At 40.9% G+C, this 21,956-nt stretch overlaps 2 protein-coding genes across 6 annotated transcripts in view; one reads left to right on the top strand and one right to left on the bottom strand.

Moving 5' to 3' along the window:
* Positions 1-1,607: 1,607 nt before the first annotated feature.
* The window catches only part of LOC128027412 (tripartite motif-containing protein 16-like), a 110,837-nt gene continuing 90,488 nt past the window's right edge, over positions 1,608-21,956 (bottom strand). The window contains exons 2-7 of one of the 5 annotated variants that reach the window (XM_052615025.1): positions 16,658-17,190; positions 4,070-4,153; positions 3,757-3,990; positions 3,151-3,310; positions 2,963-3,010; positions 1,608-2,752 (exon numbers count right to left, since the gene is read on the bottom strand). In XM_052615025.1, the coding sequence (XP_052470985.1) occupies positions 2,202-2,752; positions 2,963-3,010; positions 3,151-3,310; positions 3,757-3,990; positions 4,070-4,153; positions 16,658-17,190 (1,610 nt within the window). In that variant the 3' untranslated portion in view covers positions 1,608-2,201. The remainder of the gene's footprint in view (positions 2,753-2,962; positions 3,011-3,150; positions 3,311-3,756; positions 3,991-4,069; positions 4,154-16,657; positions 17,191-21,956) is intronic. The other 4 variants (XM_052615024.1, XM_052615023.1, XM_052615022.1 and 1 more) reach the window with 4 other exon arrangements.
* On the top strand, positions 9,445-12,116 carry LOC128027409 (uncharacterized protein K02A2.6-like). Its single transcript, XM_052615016.1, has 2 exons — positions 9,445-11,412; positions 11,972-12,116. Exons 1-2 carry the CDS (start codon positions 9,445-9,447, stop codon positions 11,978-11,980), a joined length of 1,977 nt encoding a protein of 658 aa, XP_052470976.1. The 3' UTR covers positions 11,981-12,116.

Here is a 21,956-nt window from a genome sequence, read left to right as displayed (position 1 = left end):
GATACACACACTTGTGTAGAGACGAGCTTCTCCAGTAGAAATACACCTTCAGCATGTTTAACGTCAGTCTGATCATCTCATAAGAGACAGAATAAGAGATGATGTTCATGTGTTAGTCAGTGGTGTCCTCTGCTGCTTCTCTAATTCAGTGCATGATGTTGGGGGTGAAGTAGGTGAATTCAGAGCAGTGTTTCTTTCTTTATATGTACAAGTGCTCGGTGAGTGTTTCGTGTTCAAGTGCTGGTAGTATGGTAAACACAGGGGACGGGACAGAAACAGATGATCTCACTTGATACAGGAGTGACAAAGCCACAGTCACAGATCACTCACTTATATTCTCTTCCTTCACATTTCAGCTGTTTGGGGTCCATTTGACTATCACTCTATATAGACTAAAACAATCAGATACGACAATCATTTCTAAAATATTTAGCCTACTGGTAAATTTAACATTCACTTCAATGGTACGAGAGACTGAAAGCTTTCAGATGATTTTCAACTGAATTGTAGAGTCAAACTATTTCAAATATAGTCAGTTCAGCTACAAACTCGATCCTAAAGCACAATGTTTCCATCCAACATGTGTTCTGAGCTGCAGCTCGTCATGTTAATGGAGAGGTTCACTAGTTAGCAGTTACCTGGTTAACATCCCTTACCAAAAAGTAGTATACTTCAAGTTTATTTTATGAAGTATACTTAAGTAAAGTTCAAGTATATTAAGTATACTTTATGTAGCAAGTATACAAATATCAGTGTTCTAGTAGTATACTTGTAAATGTACAGTTTCAATTCTCCTTGGGACTAAATTGGCCCACTTTCTAGTGTATAAAAGTATACTTTTAAGTATACTTTTAAGTATAACTCTAGAAAACTAAGCATACTTTCCCATTTTTAGTTTAAAAGAAGTATACTAATAGCACACTTGAATAAACCGGTTTATACGACCTAAAAGAATGCACTGTTTTTATGAAGAAAAAGGTTCATAATGTAGCGTAAGCTTTGGGACATTTGCTCTCTGATACACAGTAAATCATAAATTATGTTATCACAGTTCATATCTGCATATCCACCTTATTCTAAAGTATTTTAATACATTTGTTATACTTTCCAGCTAACAGCAAACTTACAAATTTTACTAATGTTTCTTAAAAGTTATATAAATGTTCGGACAAAACATAGAATTTTGAGATAAAAAGTTGCAATTACCTTGTTTTAGTTTTGTATTCATTGTTGAAAATGGGCTTCTATATGATATTGAAGTGCACGAGGGGAAAGTAATGACTAAACTCCCGCAAGATAAATACACAAATATGAATTCAAAGTCACTCAAATATATTTATGCTATTCTTCTATTGTGCGACAAAAGTAAACACCTGAAATGTGCTCATATACAGTGAATTTATGCCACATCACAGTCCAGAAGTCAGCACAGCGCTTTCAGGAAAAATAACATTCTCTGAAACTTATGAACATGAAAATTCATTTTGATAGGAAAAATACAAATTGTGACACTAAAGTAAAACTAAATGATTTATTTCATTCAACACAAATAAAAGCAGAGAAACACATGGTCACTCAGCAGGAACAAATGACAGACACAGTGCGTGTGGAGTCAGGCTTTAGAGAGGCTTTTATTAACAGAAAATAACCAAAATAACCAAAACAGGGAATAAGAGTGTCCACAGGGAAAGGGTGTTCAATATAAACAGGGGATCTGGTGTCTTCTTCATGCTGTGAGGTTTGTGAAGGACAGGTAGTGTTCAGGAAGGAAGGGTCCCATCTTGGTCCTCCGTGGCCCACAGCACTTCCCGGAAATAAACACCCAGCATTCTGGTCCATCAGCCGTATAACAGGGGCGGTTCTCGTCCTCATGACACTGGTGCGCAGGAATCCCTCTACACACCCTTCCTGGAGCCACGAGGACCCCAGCGATCATTCACGAGGAAGAGACCGGTCTCCCGAGGAGAGACACACTCGGCATTTAAACAGCGGTGGTGATGATTGTGACAACTCACACACACTGATCTTACTGTCTATATGAGGAATTATTACACATTTATTCTGACTGTTATTTCACTGACAGAAGTATTAATGTCATGAAGAGAAAAGAAGAAGAGACTCTAGAACATCTCACTGTTACTGATTCATCATGGAGCTCAAAGCATTATGGGTAGAATCTCTCGTCAGTCAACTCTGATTCATCAACACAGTTTCACTGATCCAGAACCAAACCCAAACACAGATTCAACAATAAACCCAGGATTAATCCAAAATCCAGGATAGAGCGTCTGAGTGAATGTGGTGTGGACTGTGTGGATGAGTCTCATTGTGTCAGAGACGCTGTAGAAGGACAGAGTTCCTGCTCCGTGATCCACAAACACTCCTATTCTGCTGCTGATGTGCTTCACAGTGAGATCAGTCTCTATGTTATTGTGTTTGAATGAGTATCTGTCAGGAGAGCAGCACAAACTCCAGGACTGATCATTAGATCCAAACACACACTCTTTACCCCGTCCCTTCCTGCTGATGCTCTTATATGACACTGATATACACACATCTCCACTCCACTCAATCTCCCAGTAACAGCGTCCACACACACTCTCTCTACACAACACCTGCTGCCACGCATCAAATCTGTCTGGATGATCAGGATACGACTGGACTGTTTTAGTGACAGTAATCACTCTCTTGTTCTCAGACAGATGGAGGCGTTTATTCACTGTGTTCAGATCCGGAGTGAACTGATGGGAATCTGATGGAGATAAAACACATCAGAATCAGGAATTATGAATCTGTTTGATCTTTTCATGTTCAGTGTATCATCAGTGTCTCAGTACAGATGAACAGATATCTGTGCACATCATCATTTACATCATCAGTTATAAAACTCTTCTTTCTCCTTCTACAGGAAGAACATGAAGACTCTCAGAGAGTTTTTCTGCTGGTTTTCTTACTGACTTACATTGTAGGAAGTCGTTCCTGGTCCAGAGATCAATGTTGGTGAATGGGACTGTGGAAATCAACAGACATGAACAGTGTGATTCTCATGATCCAGTATCTATTCCTAACACATTTCTAATATGATGTTCTCCATGATATGAGATGATGATGGACTGGTTTCTGAGAGCAGATGATTCTCCAGGACTTTACCTCTGTCTGAGATCTTCTTCAGCTGCTCTTTACAGAAATCCTCCAGTTTGTCTCTCAGCTGATGGACAGATTCTCTCAGATCATCAGAAAAGAAGAGAGAACTGAAGAGATCATCATTTACATCTGTAGATTCAGGAGGTGCTGAGAGAGACTGGAAACTCTACAGAAAACAGAAATCAAACTCATCAGCTCCACACTTCACTCAATAACCTTCAGGAACATCAGATTTGATCTTTAGTAACTCTCCTCAATCCAGCACTTTCACAACATCAGCTCCATTCTTCTCATATTCATTAAATCACATTAGAGCTACAGATTCATTTCTAACAGCTCAAGCACATCAATGGAGTCTCATTGTAGAGTTGAGTAGATTTGCTCAGGAAAAGCAGCTCAAAGGTTTTGATCAGATTGACCACTTAAGAGTGGTTAGAGACCCGGACTTGAAAGCCATTTGTAAGCGGCGTCTCTTTCAGAAGAAGATGATCAGATGAGAGTCTGACTGATGATTATATAATAAGACACTCATGAACTGTTTCTCTGTGAGTCTCTGTCACAGCAGGATCTGCTCAAGTCCACTATGATCCTGTTCTTCTAGATGTGTGTTACCTGCAGGAACTGGATGTGATCCTGTGTGTGTGAAAGCTGCTCCAGCTCAGCGTCTCTCCTCCTCAGATCATTGATCTCCTGCTCCAGTCGCTCCAGTCGTTCTTCAGCTCGACTCACTGCAGTCTTTTCCTGATCTCTGATCAGTCGTATCAGCTCAGAGCGGCTTCTCTCAATGGAGCGGATGAGCTCAGTAAAGATCCTCTCACTGTCCTCCACTGCTGTCTGTGCAGAGCGCTGTTAGGACACACAGTGATTCAGCTTCAGTGAGTCTGAACTGAGACGGAGACAAACTTCTCTTCTTCTCCAGACTCACCTTATGAGACTCCACAGTCTCTCTCAGCTGCTGGAGATCTTTCTCTCTCTGCTGGAGCGTCTTCTGAGTCTCCTTCAGCTGCTTCTGCAGGACAAACAGATGATCGTCAATCTCACAGAAAACTACTGACACTAAATCATCATGAGAACAGATCAATCCGGTAAAAGAGGAGCTGATAACTAACAGCTGTAGGTTCAATCTCCAGAAGTGATGATGAGTTACAATCATCATATCAGCATGAATTACTCTAAGTGTAAGTATTATAAAAGTTAAACTGACACAGACGTAGAGCTTCACACTGACAGTGTTTCTGCTGTGTACACTGTTAGACTTTGCCGCAATTTTTCAGTAACTTAACGCAAAAAAGCCCAGTAAAATACCATTTATATTATTTACGGTAAACTTCTGTAATATGCACTGCATTGTGGGTATTTTGTATGAATTTTACAGTAACTTACTGTATATGGTAATTTACAGTACTTTAATGTTTACGCAAAAGCAGTAGTGCTACTGTAAATGAACAAGACAGATTTCTATATATACAATTAAATTGTAATCACTGCCTTTGTCATTGTGTCCACAACTTGTATTTTAGGCCTATTAAAATGTCATATGATAATGTTTTATAGTTTTTTCTGTCTTGTTCTGCAGATGAAAATCATAAAATCATTCTCATTTCACACACTGGATGTTAATTTTAATAGTAGCATTTTCTCCAATAAAAAACAACAACAACAATAATAATAAAAATAATAATAATAATAATAATAATAATAATAATAATAATAATAATAATAATAATAATAAACAGAGCAGAAACAATAGGGTCCTCTCACCATTGGTGCTCGGGCCCTAATAATAATAGTAATGGACAACTGGTTCCCATAGAGGCAAATTAGGCATTTTTTGTTTTATTTTTATGCCAGGTAAAAGAGCACATGTGTGGTGATATTTAAATAGCAATAATAATAATAATAATAATAATAATAATTATAATAACTTTGCTTAAACCTCACAAATTTTAAATTGTTGCTCACGTGCAAAGCCCACGCAACAACCTGGCAGAATGCAAACTGATGTTTGTGTGACGTGTTGAGTGCGAGCAAAACTGACGTCTCTCAGAGTGGATCACTACCTAGACGCCAGCTGCGAGATTTTCTGAGGTAAGTACCTTTTACTTAACAAATTTATTTTATAAGTTACTTTAACAACGTAAACCATTACCAATATCAATTAAATATAGCTAAATTTATGAAGAAAGTAAATAATACAATCTAATAGGCTATTACACTGTAAAACCCGACAAGTTAACTTAACTCAAATCGTTTGAGTAAACCGATTGCCTTGACTGTAATACCCGACAAGTAAACTTAACTCAAACGGTTTGAGTAAACAGATATCCTTAAGTTATGTTAACTCAAACCGTTTGATGAAACCGATTGCCTTAAACCATTTAAGTTGAAAAAACTAACAGTTACGAGTACTCTGAACTTAATTCAGTTGAGTTCACTGAAAGAAGATATACATTGCAATTAACTGATTAAGTGATTAATTGAGCTTTAGTGATGAACACCTGCTGTTAACAAACAGAATTAATGAAGAAAAGAGAGAAAGGAACAACAGCTGACTTCAGACACAGCCTCACTCAAACCTGACAAGTTATGTTAACTCAAACCGTTTGAGGAAACTGATTGCCTTAAACCATTTAAGTTGAAAAAACTAACAGTTACGAGTACTCTGAACTTAATTCAGTTGAGTTCACTGAAAGAAGATATATATTGCAATTAAGTAATTAAGCGATTAAGTAAGTGCTGATTGAGAATTAGTGATGAACAGCTGCTGTTAACAAACAGAATCACTGAAGAAAAGAGAAACACAAGAACTACTACAACTGACTTCAGACACAGACTTAGATGAAATCAACTGATATAAAATACATGAAATCTCTCAAGATCTGATTAAACAACCCCACAAACAGCATCAGCAGCTCCACTTATTAATAACCAGACTGACTTTATTTCTGTCAGACGTCTACAGAAGATCTTATTGAGAATGAACTAAGGTTTAGATGTTGATTTATTGTTTCATTTGAAGTAACCATGTTAGAGATCAGTGTTTGCTTTAGTTGGGCTCTTGACCCTTGATTTCTGTCTTAGTCTTTTCTCTGGCTGTTATAACCGTGTGTTTCTAAAACATGTTTGTTGTAACTCAAAAGCCCAGAAGAAATGCCATGAGGTGTTCACCTGTACCTAGGTGTAGGTTGTTATACTTTATATTGGTGATGATAATCATCAATTATTGAACTGCTAGGAGTCTAATCTCTGATGAAATAAGTGTTGTGTAATTTGATTGGTTATAGTAAAAGTGATTTTAAGAGCGAGTGGTTCTGTAATAATCAGTTAATACAAAGACTTTCCAAACAGTGTGGTCTTCTACGGTGTCAGTTAGTCACACACAGGCATCAATAATCAGAATATGAACCTCAACAATGGTGACCATAAAAAAATAAAATAAAAATGCTGCAGAGCATGCTGGGCGCCATGGATGAGTTTTGTACTACAATAGTACCCAGCATGCATTGCAGCATGTTTTTTTGTCACCATTGTTGAGGTTCATATTCTGATTATTGATGTCTGTGTTTGACCAGTTACTGGCATAAAAGACAAATGTATGTGTACATAAACATTATGAAGTCATTTTTATATTAACTGATTATCACAGACTCTTAGTGTCACTTGTTTTAGATCCACTTCTACCAAGTACACATTTGTTTCCTCAGCGATTAGACTCTGTACAGATCAATATTTGTGAATAATAATGAATAATAATCATCACTGACATAAAGTATAACAACCTACACCTAGGTACAGGTGAACACCTGATGGCATTTCTTCTGGGCTTTTGAGTTACAACAAATGTGTTTTAGAAACACACGGTTATAACAGCCAGAGAAAAGACTAAGACAGAAATCAAGGGTCAAGAGCCCAACTAAAGCAAACACTGATCTCTAACATGGTTACTTCAAATGAAACAATAAATCAACATCTAAACCTTAGTTCATTCTCAATAAGATCTTCTGTAGACGTCTGACAGAAATAAAGTCAGTCTGGTTATTAATAAGTGGAGCTGCTGATGCTGTTTGTGGGGTTGTTTAATCAGATCTTGAGAGATTTCATGTATTTTATATCAGTTGATTTCATCTAAGTCTGTGTCTGAAGTCAGTTGTAGTAGTTCTTGTGTTTCTCTTTTCTTCAGTGATTCTGTTTGTTAACAGCAGCTGTTCATCACTAATTCTCAATCAGCACTTAGTTAATTACTTAATTATTTGAATGCAAAGTTTTAAAACTTACAGGGTTTAAATCAAGGCAATCTGTTTACTCAAACAGTTTGAGTTAAGTTTACTTGTCAGGTTTTACATTGTATTAACAGGACAGTCTGAAGGAACTTTTAGTTTTCCTCAAAAACTGCCGCTTTCATATCCCATTATGTCATACAGTTAACTGACTGCCTTTTCCAGTTGGACCCAATGTAGTATTTACACAAACAATGGTTTTCCGTATTTTTTTACGACCAGTTATGGTATATTTTACTCGTCGTTTAAATGAATGCCGTTAAATGTGTGTGACGTTAGGCTATTTAAAGTAACGTTGGCGCGAATTCTCAAACGCACTCTCTCTCCCTCAGTCCACCGCAAGCAAGAGCACACACTCAATTGATACTGAAATAATGTATTGGAGCAATAGATTTGGCAAACGCTCCAGTGTATATTAGTGCTTATTTGTGTTCACTCTCTGGAGAATGGCAAATTAATCTTACAACGCGTTTTGCTGCGGTGAGCCATTCACAGACATAACGTTAACGTTAGTTGTCCGGTCTCTTGAACGCAATGACCTATCAAAGGTGTTCAAGTTAGTCAGAATCTACTCACTGCTCATAACGCCATTTTAATTCAGTTCCGAATTATGCAGGCTCGCGAATCCTCTCATCAACAAAGTCTAGACAAGATGTAAGAGGTTTTTTTGACCGACAGCCAATTGAATGCTGCAAACTGTCTGGTTCACCGTGCGATTCACTCTGCACGTGACAGAAATATGACATGTTAAAATAGTAACGCTTTTAAAGCAATGTAAAGGCAGACCAATAGATTAACTGAAACATATTAATTGCAAAATATTTTAGATATTCTATGCTAATTATTGGTAAAACTGATATCCTTCTCCCTTTTTTCAGTGTTGATTGTCATCTGAGTGTGTAAGTGATCCCAGATCTGTGATTTAACATGTTCATATAGTCATTAGCCAATAATCATTGACGAAAAATAATGTTTCTTCTTTTTCTCTTTTCCCTGTGTCAACAGGAGCTAACTACAGCCCAAAGGCTCTTTTAAGAGCCACAAGCACTGAGGATCTTTGGCTTTGTAAGTATATGTTTTGACTATCAGATGCATTACGTGATTAACATATTGTAATGCATAACTTGCAGGGCTTTACACTTACATTTCCTTTTAGGAGCACTTAGGTCATTATTTTTTTTTTTTTTTTATCTAACCTTAATAAAAATTAAATAAAAAATAAAGTAAAACCCTGCCCTCTATTTAATATTCAGTTTCACATGGAAATACTTCACAACACTGGAGAAAAGTTGTTTGCAACTTTCTGTTCACTGGGACTTTAATGAGGCTCTGAAGGGGTAAGAATGCATTTAAATTTATGATAACAATATGCTATGAGTTTAATGTTTTAAATGGAAGGTTTTGAATATAGAAATATTAAATGGTTTAAATAACTGAAAAAATACTTTAAAAATTAAACTAAAACTGCCAGTAGGGGACGCCAAGTCATTGTCTTTGTCACTGAATGATTCATTCAGTCAGTTCATTCAAATGGCAGATTTATTCAGGAACAAAGCAAGGGACTTTTTGAATGGGTCATTGACTCACTAAATTTGTTTGAAAAGGCAGATTCATTCATAAACGAAACACCGCTGTGTAGTAGTGGGAAGTTTGGATCATTTTACTGACTCGGATATTTGAGTCTCGTTCTGCTAAATTAAACAATCTTTTTTGAGTCATTTCGTTCATTTCGGAATAATATAAATAATGTTACAATATGTTCTATATTGTCAGAAAGATGTGACAGACCATGTATTGTTAATCTGTGAGTCCTGTGTTTTTGACGTCATTGAGATGCGCGAGCACGTGAAGTAAAGTGAGAGCACTGAGTAGCATGTGGTTGTGAGATTCCTTTATTTATATAAAAATAGAGATATTACCAGAGAGAACCAAGCATAACATGGTGGCAGCGGTAAAGTACGATACAAAAGTGAAACATTAAGTTTGCTATCGAGAAAGCAACTGCGAGAGACGAGGTCCGATTATGGAGGGTGCGTTCGGATTGAAACCGCCAGCAAACTTTGACTGGAATGCTACGTGCATACCCAAAGCTTGGAAAGCGTGGGAAGAGGAGTTTTCCCTGTACATCGATTTGTCGCTTACAGACGCGGACAACAAAACGAAGGTAAAAGTTTTCCAATATTTAATCGGAGAAACAGGAAGAGAACTGTGTAAGACGCTGAGCGCGGCTCTGCCGGCTGACGGCGAGCTGACGCTGGAATGGCTGTTAACCGCGTTCAGAAATCATTGCAATCCAGCACCGAATGAAACTGTGGAAAGATACAAATTTTTCTCCAGAAATCAGAACTCAGGCGAAACGTTTGACAAATATGTTACTGACTTGAAAGTGCTGGCTGACACATGCAATTTTGGATCGGCGAGAGATTCTCTGATTAGAGACCGAATAGTATGCGGCATAATGAACTCGCAAGTGAGAGAACGCCTATTAAGAGAGATGGACCTGACACTTGAAAAGTGTGTAAGGATATGTAAAGCATCAGAACTGTCAAAAGAGAATGTGATGACTATTGAGGGTCAGAAAACGGAAGTGCATGCAGTTCAGAGAGTTAGACAGGCCCAGAGTGCCAAACAGACACAACCAGCTAAGTGCAAATTCTGTGGAAAACCGCATGAGTGGAAAAAACTGAGTTGCCCAGCTTATGGAAAGCAGTGCAGGAAATGTGGAAAGCTGAACCATTTTGCAGCCACATGCAAAACAAAAGAGACCGTGCGAAAAGGAATACACAGTGTGGCAGAAAAGGAAGAAGAACCATATCAAGAAATCCTAAGCCTTAGTTCACAAAAGGAGGACAAACATGGAAAACAGCTGTTTGCAACCATGCTGATAGGCGAGAGGCCAGTAAAATTTCAACTAGACTGCGGAGCCAGTTGCAACGTCATACCCATTCAACTGTTAAACCCAGACACAGTAATGGAAAAGACTGAACAGATTCTGGTCATGTATAACAAGAGCACTTTGAAACCCATAGGGAAGTGCAGAATAAAAATAAGAAACCCCAGAAACAGAAAACTTTATCGTCTGGAGTTCATTGTAGTGGAGGAAAGCTCATCAGTTCCCCTGCTAGGAAACAAGGCTGTGCAAGCAATGGATCTGGTAAGAATACAGCATGAAAACATTATGGCAATTGATGATATTGTTACCACAGAGAGATGCAAAGAAAACGAAACGTGGGGCAAGGAAGACTTACAACGAGAGTATGCTGATGTATTTGAGGGAGATGGATGCCTGGAAGGGAAATATAACCTCGAGGTTGATCCTGAAGTTAAACCGGTGAGGCTTCCAAAGCACAGAGTACCGGTGGCACTAATGAAGCATCTAAAAGTTGAATTAGAAAGCCTGGTACATAGAGGCATCATAGCTCAGGTTGAAAAGAGCACAGATTGGATTAGCAGCATGGTGGTGGTGAAGAAACCAAGTGGAAAATTAAGAATCTGTATAGATCCAAGACCACTAAACAAAGCACTTAAGCGTCAACACTTTCCTCTGCCTACCATAGACGATGTTCTCCCGGATCTGACCAAGGCGAGAGTTTTTACAGTGTGTGATGTAAAGGACGGATTCTGGCATGTAAGGCTGTCAGAAGAGTCAAGTTATCTTACCACTTTCGCTACTCCATTTGGCAGGTATAGATGGATCAGAATGCCCATGAGGATCAGCCCGGCTCCAGAAGTTTTCCAGCACAGGTTGACTCAGGCGCTGGAGGGGCTCCCAGGAATCCGGATAATAGCGGATGACATCCTCATCTGTGGGGAAGGCGATAATGATGAGGCAGCGGAGAAAGATCATAACAAAAAACTGAGACAACTACTGGAGCGGTGTAGAAACAGAAACATCAAACTAAATTTCAACAAACTCAAGCTGAAACAGAAAGAGGTGCCATACATCGGACACAGACTGACTTCAGAGGGTCTAAAGATTGATCCAGAGAAGGTGAGAGCCATAATGGAGATGCCCAGGCCGTCAGATGTGAAGGGGCTGCAGAGATTATTTGGTATGGTGAACTATCTGTCCAAATTTTGTGCACACTTGTCAGATAGCTGCGATGCATTAAGACAACTGACACACAGAGATGTGGTTTGGGAATGGACTGATATACAGGAAGAAGCGTTCAATAAATTGAAACAAACGATCGCCTCTGCACCAGTTTTGAAATATTATAATCCAGAAGAAGACCTAGTTCTCCAATGTGATTCCTCAGAGACCGGGCTGGGTGCAGCACTTCTGCAGGCAGGACAACCAGTTGCTTTTTGCAGCAGAGCACTTACACCCACGGAAAAGGGGTATGCTCAAATAGAGAAAGAATGCCTGGCAATCCTGTTTGGGATGGAGAAATTCCACCAGTACACCTATGGCCGGAATGTAGAAGTCCATTCTGACCACAAACCCCTAGAAACTATCACAAGAAAGCCACTTTAAGACGCACCTAAGAGATTGCAGAGAATGCTTTTGAGGCTTCAGCGATATGATATCAATGTTGTCTATGTTCCAGGTCGACTAATGTACCTAGCAGACACTCTCAGCAGAGCGTACTTACCGGAGTGTGCTACAGAAGGATCCGTAGAGACAGAAATTGAGACGATTAACATGCTGCAGTACCTGCCCATATCAGAAGGAAGTCTACAGAAGATACAGACAGAAACGGCTAAGGATGGGACATCTCAGATATTACAGCAAGTGATAGTCCAAGGATGGCCGGAAGAGAAGATTCAGCTGAAAGAAGAGGTGAGACCATTTTTTTCAGTAAGAGAAGAGCTTAGTGTGCAACATGGTGTGATTTTCAGAGGAGAGAGAGCTGTAATACCAGCACAGCTAAGAAAATAAATCATGGAGAGAATTCATGCTTCGCACTTAGGCATAGAAAGCTGCTTACGCCGAGCCAGAGACTGCGTATACTGGCCCGGGATGAGTGCCGCCATAAGAACATACGTAGGAAACTGTGCAGTTTGCAGAGCAGTGGATGCACGGCAGCAGAAAGAGACATTGTGCCCACATGACATTCCTATGAGACCATGGTCAAAAGTGGGAACAGATTTGTTTTCATTTAACAACAGAGCATATCTCATCACAGTGGATTACTTTTCAAACTTCTGGGAAGTAGACGGTCTCACGGACACCAGGTCAAGTACAGTAATACACAAGTTAAAGGCCCATTTTGCACGACACGGGATCCCAGACACTGTGATCTCTGATAACGGACCACAGTACAGCTCACAAGAATTCAAGCAGTTCAGTACGGCTTGGGAATTTAAACATGTAACGTCATCTCCAGCTTATCCACAAAGCAACGGCAAAGCGGAGTCTGCGGTAAAGACGGCCAAACAGCTGATGGAGAAAGCAAAGAGAGCCAAGACTGATCCATATCTAGCTATTCTGGAACACAGGAACACACCATCTCAGGGGTTCCAGGCCAGTCCGGCACAAAGACTCATGAGCAGAAGGACTAAAACATTACTTCCGACACATGACAGCCTCCTGCAGCCAGGTGTTGTAAACACAGAACACGCAGTAAAAGACAACCAACGCAAACAAGCATTCTACTACAACAGAGGAGCAAAAGATCTTAGACCTCTCCAGCAAGGAGAACACGTAAGAGTTCAGCTGGACACCAAACACAGATCTGACTGGACACCAGCAAAAGTGTTAAGAATTGCCAATAACAGATCATATACAGTCAAGCTGGAAAATGGAACTGTTGTAAGGAGGAATAGGAAACATCTCAGACCTGTGCCTGGAGGACCACAGAGAGCAGAAACACAAAACTTGAGTGACAAGATTGAACAGTCTAATCAGAAGATCCAGCGGGATGAGGGACATTCACAGACAGTACCAGAGACACACACACGCACACAACATTCGGATAACAGCAACAGTGTTGTGACAACCAGATGTGGCAGAATAGTCAAGAGACCAACACACTTGAAAGATTTTGTTTAAATCTGTTAATTGTTATTGTGACACTTAATCGTTACTTTGAGTATCTGTTATATTGTTGTTCTTAGGCACAAGTCTATTGCATACAGTGACCTCAGTGACAGTAAAAAAAAAAAAAAAAAAAGGAAGGATGTTACAATATGTTCTATATTGTCAGAAAGATGTGACAGACCATGTATTGTTAATCTGTGAGTCCTGTGTTTTTGACGTCATTGAGATGCGCGAGCACGTGAAGTAAAGTGAGAGCACTGAGTAGCATGTGGTTGTGAGATTCCTTTATTTATATAAAAATAGAGATATTACCAGAGAGAACCAAGCATAACAAATAAAATGGTATGTTAAATATCCCAACACATCTAGAACTTACGAAAATGTTGATTACATTAGTAAAAAGAATACAAAATAAACTATAGGTTAATGCAGCCAAAGCCAAATAATAAGAAACCAAAATGTTTTATTAATGATTAGTTGTTAGGTCTTAAGTTCAGGCTATTGCAGTCTGACTCTGTTAGTTCACCTCACCTCCTGATCCGAGGTTTTCTCTCCTTTGCAACTTCATATTTATCACGTTTGTTCTAGTTTGTTTAGTTGTCTGCTCGTCAGTGTCTGACTCTGATCTGTCTGCTGGCCTGTGCCATGTGTGAAACAGAAACGATTAGTTAATCTTTTCGAGTCTCGGGTTCAGGTCTGAGTCTTTCGTTCTTCCTCAGTCCCATAGAGGATATGCTGTCAATACCGGAAAGAGAAATGATTCGTTCATCTCTCGAGTCTTCGGGTTTGAGTCCTTCGTTCTTTTGTCACATGACCGCTGGTATCTCACATCACAACATTAGATTCGTATTATTGACTGCGTCTGACTGTATATTGTTTTATATTTAGGAATTAAAATACAAAATATTTGCAATAAACATTATCTGAAAAATAAAAGTTCCATCTATATATCATTCAATATCTGAGAATCTTTTTTTTTTCTTTCAGCCAACCTCAACCAAGATGTCGGTTGAGCAGGACATTGCCTACCACACCACAGGTGATCATGCTAGGTATGAGAAATAATTGTTGAGAATTCTATTACAAGAAACAATTTAGCTGAAGATGCCTTTGTTTTAGGGAGTAGTCTGCTGTTTGCAACCTACTGGATGGTCAGAATTGAGGGGAAGGTCTTCTATGAAGCTAACCAACTTCATAACTTTGCCAGTGCTTTCGCTGTCTTTTTCGGCTCCTTTTATGTGTTCAATCTGGAGTATCAGGAGCCAGCATCTACTACGCTGGAGACGGTACAGAGGTGAGTAATTCACCACAAAAAAACTTATGTTACTTATGGATTAGTTAACCCAAAATTAAAATTAATGTATATCATGTATTCACACCCCATGTCATTCCAAACCTGTATGACTTTCTTTTGTGTAATACAAAAAGAAGATAATTTGAAGAATGTTGATCGTATATATATAGTATTTTCCGGACTATAAGTCGCACTTTTTTTCATAGTTTGGCTGGTCCTGCGACTTATAATCAGGTGCGACTTATTTATCAAAATTAATTTGACATGAACCGAGAGAGATGAACCAAGAGAAAACATTACCGTATCCAGCCGCGAGAGGGCGCTCTAAATAAATGCGACCTATAGTCCAGTGCGACTTATATATGTTTTTTTTTCCTCGTCATGACGTATTTTTGGACTGATGCGAGTTATATCCAAGGGGCAAGAAACTCGACCGGAAGTTGAAGTCTGGTGGGGGCTGCCATCTTTTAGCAGAACTTCACTTGCGTTAGCATTCCCATTGACTCCCATTCATTTTGGCGTCACTTTGACAGCGAATAACTTTACATCTGAGGCGTTTAAAGACTCTGTTTGTCCATTATTTATTTCTAAAGATACACGACAATGTATAAAGGGCTCCATTACCTTTTATGTTACATTATGGCCCCGTATAAACAGTTTTTGTAAATAATAGGCTAATGATTGCGTAATAACCACTATGACTCTCTGTCTCATTACCGTACAGACAGGAGGAGAAGCTTGCAGGCAATTAACTTAATATGGCGTACTGGCGTTACATTTTAAAATACTATACAAAATAATTAATCAGAATACTTACTCCTGCTCACTCATGACAAAGAACTCCCCGCTCAAGTTCGCCGTCTCTGCAAGATTAGCGATGGCAGTTTGCACGCACAGCTACTAGAAGATTTACATCTGTCAGACAGGTTGCTGACATCGTCAAGCTTCGTTTGAGTCTGCGCGTCAGAAACGGAAGTGCTAAAAAACGCTAAAACTGGGCTTCATTTGTCTCAATTGAGTTCCAATGGGGTCACTGTGTCCATTTCTTTTACTGTCTATGGTTATATCTTATATCTGGTGCTGGTGCTACAATCTGTAGAACTTGCTGTGTGAGTGTGTTACTCCAAGGATGTAATTGTTTTGTTTTGTTTTCTTTCTTTATTTATTTTCCCCTTTCTCCCTGTTTCTCTCTCTACATCCCATTTGCAGAAAGGAATTGATGCCACCTGACACCAGTGATCTGCTGTGATTGGTGGAGTAGAAGTTTGGAACTGTTTCTGAAGTGTATTTTTATTGTGATTTTTTTTATTTTATTTGTTTTGTTTTGTAACTTAGTTTTGTTTTAATTAGATTATTTGTTTAAAATAAAATATTTTGTTTGACAAAAAAGCACAATAAAGAATATGTTGATGTACATGGACTCAAGTCACTTTTTTGGGAATTTGTTAAATTCAATAGCATTAATGTAAAATATAAATATTAAAATATTTTAATAAATTACAATAAAATGACTAATATACTGTAAAATGAAATTGCAGTAAGGGAATCATACTGTAAAATTAAATCACGGTAAGGGCATTTTACTGCAAAATGTAATCACGGTAAGGGCATCTTACTGTAAAATGAAATTGCGGTAAGGGCATCTTACCGTAAAACACATTTACAGGTAAGCTACTGTAAAGGGGAACTTACAGTAACTTACTGGCAATAGTGCTGCCAGTAAGTTACCGCAAAAATACGATAAAAAGTCTAACAGTGTAGCAGAGCTTGCATTTTGACAGATGGATATATATACTTAGTCACAGAACAGGTGAATAGTATAATCAAGGCTCATTTTAAGAAAGATTGTGTTGATGTTTATGGTGCATCTTCAGCAAACAGTTAAACTTTTCTAGCAACTACTGTTCATTTCTGCTGCTATGTGTCAGCAATATTTCATCAGTGTCTAGTGTTAAATACCTGTTTCTCTGTCCTCTGATCTGCAGCTGATACAATGTCGTGGTTTTTATGTTCAGTAACTGTACACAGCACACATATACATTTCTGATCAGTGCGACAGAAAACCTCGAGGATCTTCTCATGTTTCTGGCAGATCATCTCCTGCAGTCGTCCAGTAGCTTCAGTCAGATTGTGTCTCTTTCCTCTAAAGAAACTCTCATGTTGTTCGAGGTGATTCTGACAGTAAGAGTTCAGACACACCAGACAGGACTTGACGGCTCTGTATTTTCTTCCAGTACAGACGTCACACTGCACATCTCCAGCTCCAGCGTAACAGTCATCAGAGAGTCTGGTCTTCTTCAGTTTCTCCACCACTTCAGCCAGCATGGTGTTTCTAGCTAAAGCAGGTCTTGGACTGAAGGTCTGTCTGCACTGAGGACAGCTGTAGACTCTCTTCTGATCCTCCTGATCCCAGCAGTCTGTAATACAGATCTTACAGTAACTGTGTCCACAGGGAATAGCCACTGGATCCTTCAGCAGATCCAGACACACTGGACACAAAAACTCATCCTGAGAAAATCTGGCTTCTGCCATTTTACTGCTTGAATACAGAGACACAAACACACATCAGCTCAACTACACTTCAGTTTCTCTTTCCCTGAAATCAGGTGATTCCTGCTTCCTGGTTCTGTGTCTGAGTCATGTGTTTTTCTGCACATTCTCTCATATTTTAACCCCTTCATGTTCCTGCAGTCTGTTAGATGTGCAGGATCTCTGTGTCTTGTGTCAGGTGTTAAAAACATACTGTGCACACACTTTTACTACCATGCACTGTAAAACTAATCCTGTGTATTTACAGTATGTTACTGCAGAAAAACATTATCAGCTGTCGATGCCAGAATTTCACTGTAGAAATATGTTGATGGCCTTTCAGACACACTGGATTTACTTTAAAACAATTTTTACTCAGATGTTCCTCAACGACAAAAATACAAAGGAGCAGCAAGTAAATCAAATTAAATATGAAAAATAGCATTTTCTAATCCAAATAATCTTTCTTTAATTCATGATTTTAAAAATAATTTTTTTAGTGCATAATGAGGGAACAGTTTGGTGCACAAAACATAATAAAACAACACACGTGGCATTAGAATAAGGCAGTAAACACAGAAAATATAATATAAAACAAGAACAAGAAGCAACATTACCCACATAGCAAACGGACTTGGCCGTCGGCAATGGCATGTACCCTTTCAGCCAGAGCTGGGCCATGTGTGGCAATGACTGCACGACGGGGATCTGACAAACAACATGAGGGCCGATTGTTGATGGGAGGAGTGTGGCCCAAATCAGGATAAGGATCTGGCAGCATATTATGTGACTCATGATAAACAAGATAAATACAATATTGCATGACAATGGTTAAATGATCACATACATTTTAATGAAGTGTAGTATTGTTAAAATGTAGTCTTTGAAATGGCAAGTCAAAACAGAATGAAACATTATCATTTCAAAATTAAGCAAATCAGTCAAGTGCATTAAACTTAATTATAATTTTATTACATTTTATATTAGTATTCTTGGTACAAATAAACTTAGAATCCTTACATGAAAAGAAAGAGAGAGAGAGTGTTTAACCGTTATCATGTAATATTTATTTGGTTTACTATGGGACACACTGATCTATAATAGAGAGTAGGTGCACATAATTTTTATTAGTGTGCTGTCATGCACAACCATTAAATAAAAGAATCATGAAAGTATTTTATTTTAATTAAAATCCTGTATCCATTTGATAATTCGAGGAACAGATCCAAATTCAAACCGCATTCATTGGCGAATGTATCGCCTTCCTCTGTTGCTATAGTAACTATTTAAAAATGTGCCGTTAAGAAGTTTTACAACACGTTTTACGGCAGCGATATCAAACGCTCATTGCCTCGCGCCGGTTTCGTGATACGTGTTTTGAATGAGAAATGCGCGCCTTGAGGGAGTGGATCAGGATAGTATTTTCAGCGTTTAACATCTTAAATTATGACCTGCTCCTCACACTACTATTATATTCTGCCAGAGTGGACTGCAACTGCAATGCATGGTCATTTAGACTACTGTGGTAATGCTCTTTGTCACATCTGTAATAAATTACTGTGATTAAGTTACATGTGTCTATCTGTTACGTGTTACTTTATACACTCACTCTGTATTGGTTGATTTGTTCTTTATAAAAATAAATAGAAAAACTAATGCAATACGTTTTTTATTGCACAGTTACATGATGTGTGGGTTTTAAGTCTGATTTTCTATTGAGTTTAATGTACTTTATTGGCATAGATTGTGTGTACATTAAAGCATGTCGCAAAATGAATAATTAAAAATTCCCAGACAGCAATATAGTGTTGGCCCTGATCCGGCCCACATCTGGCCCACGTGAACAAGAAGAGTGGTCTCGAATGAGATTAGGGCTACAGTAGTCGATCATGTGATAAACCACGGTTTAACAATGAGAGAGGCTGGACTGAGAGTCTAATTTGAGTAGATTTACTGTGGCGGATATAATTCAAACCTTTAGAAATGAGAACAGGTATGTAACAATCTAATGTAATGTACACATAATAGCTTTTTACCATAACAAACAATAGGCCTATACTATAATAAATATATTTTACTGTAGTACCCTTGCATTCATTTACTAAAGTACATTGCCTTGGTGGAAGTTTGGTAAGGTATCAAACTGTACAAACACAGCCAACTTTAAGACAATCTGACCATATTGTTAAATATTATATATATTGTTACAGTTTATGGCACACTGTGGCAGGGGGGGCGTGGTTTAGCGAAGTCTGCAGCGGGAGAGAGGATCAGGAGACGAGCGGTAAGTGAGTGGTTTGGGCAGAAATTATTATCACCTGTTTCTTGTTCTAGTAATTGGCGTGGAGAGGGTATAAAACGCCAGGAGAGACGGAAGCAAGTGAGAGAGAGTGGGACTGCTGGCGGAAGCCGAGACCGGAAACCGGAAGCCGGAAAGCGAAAGCACCGAGTGAACGCAGCAAAATAGAAGTCACCATATGGTGTTAGAAAACATTTGTTTTATTTTTGTTAATAAATTTACGTCAGCAGTCCAGCCGACCCCTTGTCCTCTTCCTTACCCACACGAACTCACAACACTGGTGCCGAAACCCGGGAAGGAAGACGGAACGACGCCGCCGCCATGCAAAGCCGTCCTCCACGCCGCTTGCGGACATCATCTCTTCCCTCGCGGTCCTCCACCACGAGCAACACCAGGCGCTGCTGGATCTGAGGACCGATCAGGAGCGACGGTTCCAGGCCATCGTCCAGGCCCAGCAGGAGGACCGCGAGAGGTTCCGGGGCTGGTTCGATCGGGAGGTTCGCGCTGAGGCCGCCGGGCCGCCCGCCATGCACCTGCCACTGCACAAGATGGGGGCCCAGGATGATCCGGAGGCCTTCCTGGAACTTTTTGAGAACGCAGGCGAGGCCTGCAGGTGGCCCCGTGAGCAGTGGTCGGTGCGCCTCATTCCCCTGCTCTCCGGCGAGGCCCAGGTGGCCGCACAACAACTTCCAGTGGCGAACCTCCTGGTCTTCGACGACCTGAAGAGGGCCATCCTCCAGCGGGTCGGCCGAACAACACCAACAACGCTTCCGCTCCCTGGACTTGGGCGAGGGCGGCTGACCCTTCGCGTTGGCCCAACAGCTCCGGGACTCCTGCCACAAGTGGCTACTGGCCGAGGGAAGCGACGTGGAGCGTGTCGTCGATCTGGTGGTGCTGGAGCAGTTCATCACTCGGCTCCCCAAGAAGACGGCCGAGTGGGTCCAGTGCCACCGCCCCGCGTCGCTGGAATCGGCCATCCACCTGGCGGAGGACCACATGGTGGCGTGCCCAGGGGTCGGCACACCCCCACCTACTAACTCTCTCTCCCCTTCTCTCTCTCCCCCTTCTCTCTCTCGCCCTGTCCCTCTCCCTAGGTCCCGTCCACCTGGCCCTCCTCGTGTCCCGCCCCGGGGGCGGAGCGGGAAGGACCAAGGCCGCTTCGCGAATACAAGGGCCCCGCCCAGGGGGGCGGGCCTCGGGGCTGCGGGAGGGGACAGTACTTCCGTCTCTCTGCTCTCTCCACGCCAATTCCCCTCTCCACTCCCTGCCATTGGGGCGGCGGGTAGGTCTGGGCTGGCCTGTTGGCGTTGCGGGGACCCGGAGCATTTCGTGGACAGGTGTCCAGTGATGGAGGTGGAGATGATGGTCCGGGTCCCGGATGACCCACGGGCCACCCCCGGTCAGGCTGGCGAGTACTAAATACACGTGAGTATCAAGGGGGGTACATATCCGGCCTTGGTGGATTCAGGATGTAACCAAACCTCAATCCATCAAAGCCTGGTTCAACCGGGGGCGTTGGATACAAGCCGCGTGGTTAAGGTGCGGTGTGTACACGGGGATGTGGTGGAATATCCGGTCGTCCCAATTTGGATTCAATTTCGGGGACAAAAACATAGTGTGGAGGTGGCGGTTAGTCCCCACCTCCGGTATCCAGTAATTTTGGGGACGAATTGGCCCGCGTTTACGGTTTTATTGGGGTCGTTATTTGCGGATGCCTCTTGGGGAAATAAGGCACGGAAGGAGACCGCGCGGGTGCAGGTGGGGGAAACTGAGCCAGGACCGCTGGGGCCGGCTTCAGGGGAACCGAGCGGAATCGGGAGACTAACTCTCTCGGAGCACGATGACTTTCCCCTGGAGCAGTCTCAGGATGAGACGCTAAAACATGCGTTCCAACAGGTCCGCACCATCGATGGCCAGCCTCTCCGACCGGCCCTTCCGCTCTCCTATCCCTATTTTGCCATTTTAAAAGACCGGTTGTATCGAGTCACCCAAGACGCTCAGACAAAAGTAAATACAACCCAGTTGTTAGTTCCAAAGAGCCGCAGGGAAATGCTTTTCCATGCAGCTCATTCTAATCCTGTGGCGGGCCATTTGGGACAGGCAGCCACACTAAATCGCCTCATGACCCGATTCTTCTGGCCGGGCATTCATGACAACGTGCGCAGGTGGTGCGCGTCTTGTCCGGAATGTCAGTTGGTGAACCCACCGGCCGCCCCAAAAGCGCCGTTGCGCCCTCTCCCATTAATGCAGGCCCCCTTCGAAAGAATTGGTATGGACCTCATCGGGCCATTAGAGCGATCGGCACGAGGACATCGCTTTGCATTAGTCATAGTTGATTATGCAACACGATATCCTGAAGCAGTGGCCCCTCCGCAACATTTCCGCTAAAAGTGTTGCGGATGCCCTGTTTCGTCTTATCTCCCGGGTGGG

This window comes from Carassius gibelio, chromosome A14 (genome assembly GCF_023724105.1).
Source record: "Carassius gibelio isolate Cgi1373 ecotype wild population from Czech Republic chromosome A14, carGib1.2-hapl.c, whole genome shotgun sequence".
NCBI lineage: Eukaryota > Metazoa > Chordata > Actinopteri > Cypriniformes > Cyprinidae > Carassius > Carassius gibelio.
Note: the sequence above shows the minus strand (reverse complement) of the source record. Positions and strands in the feature narration are given on the sequence as shown.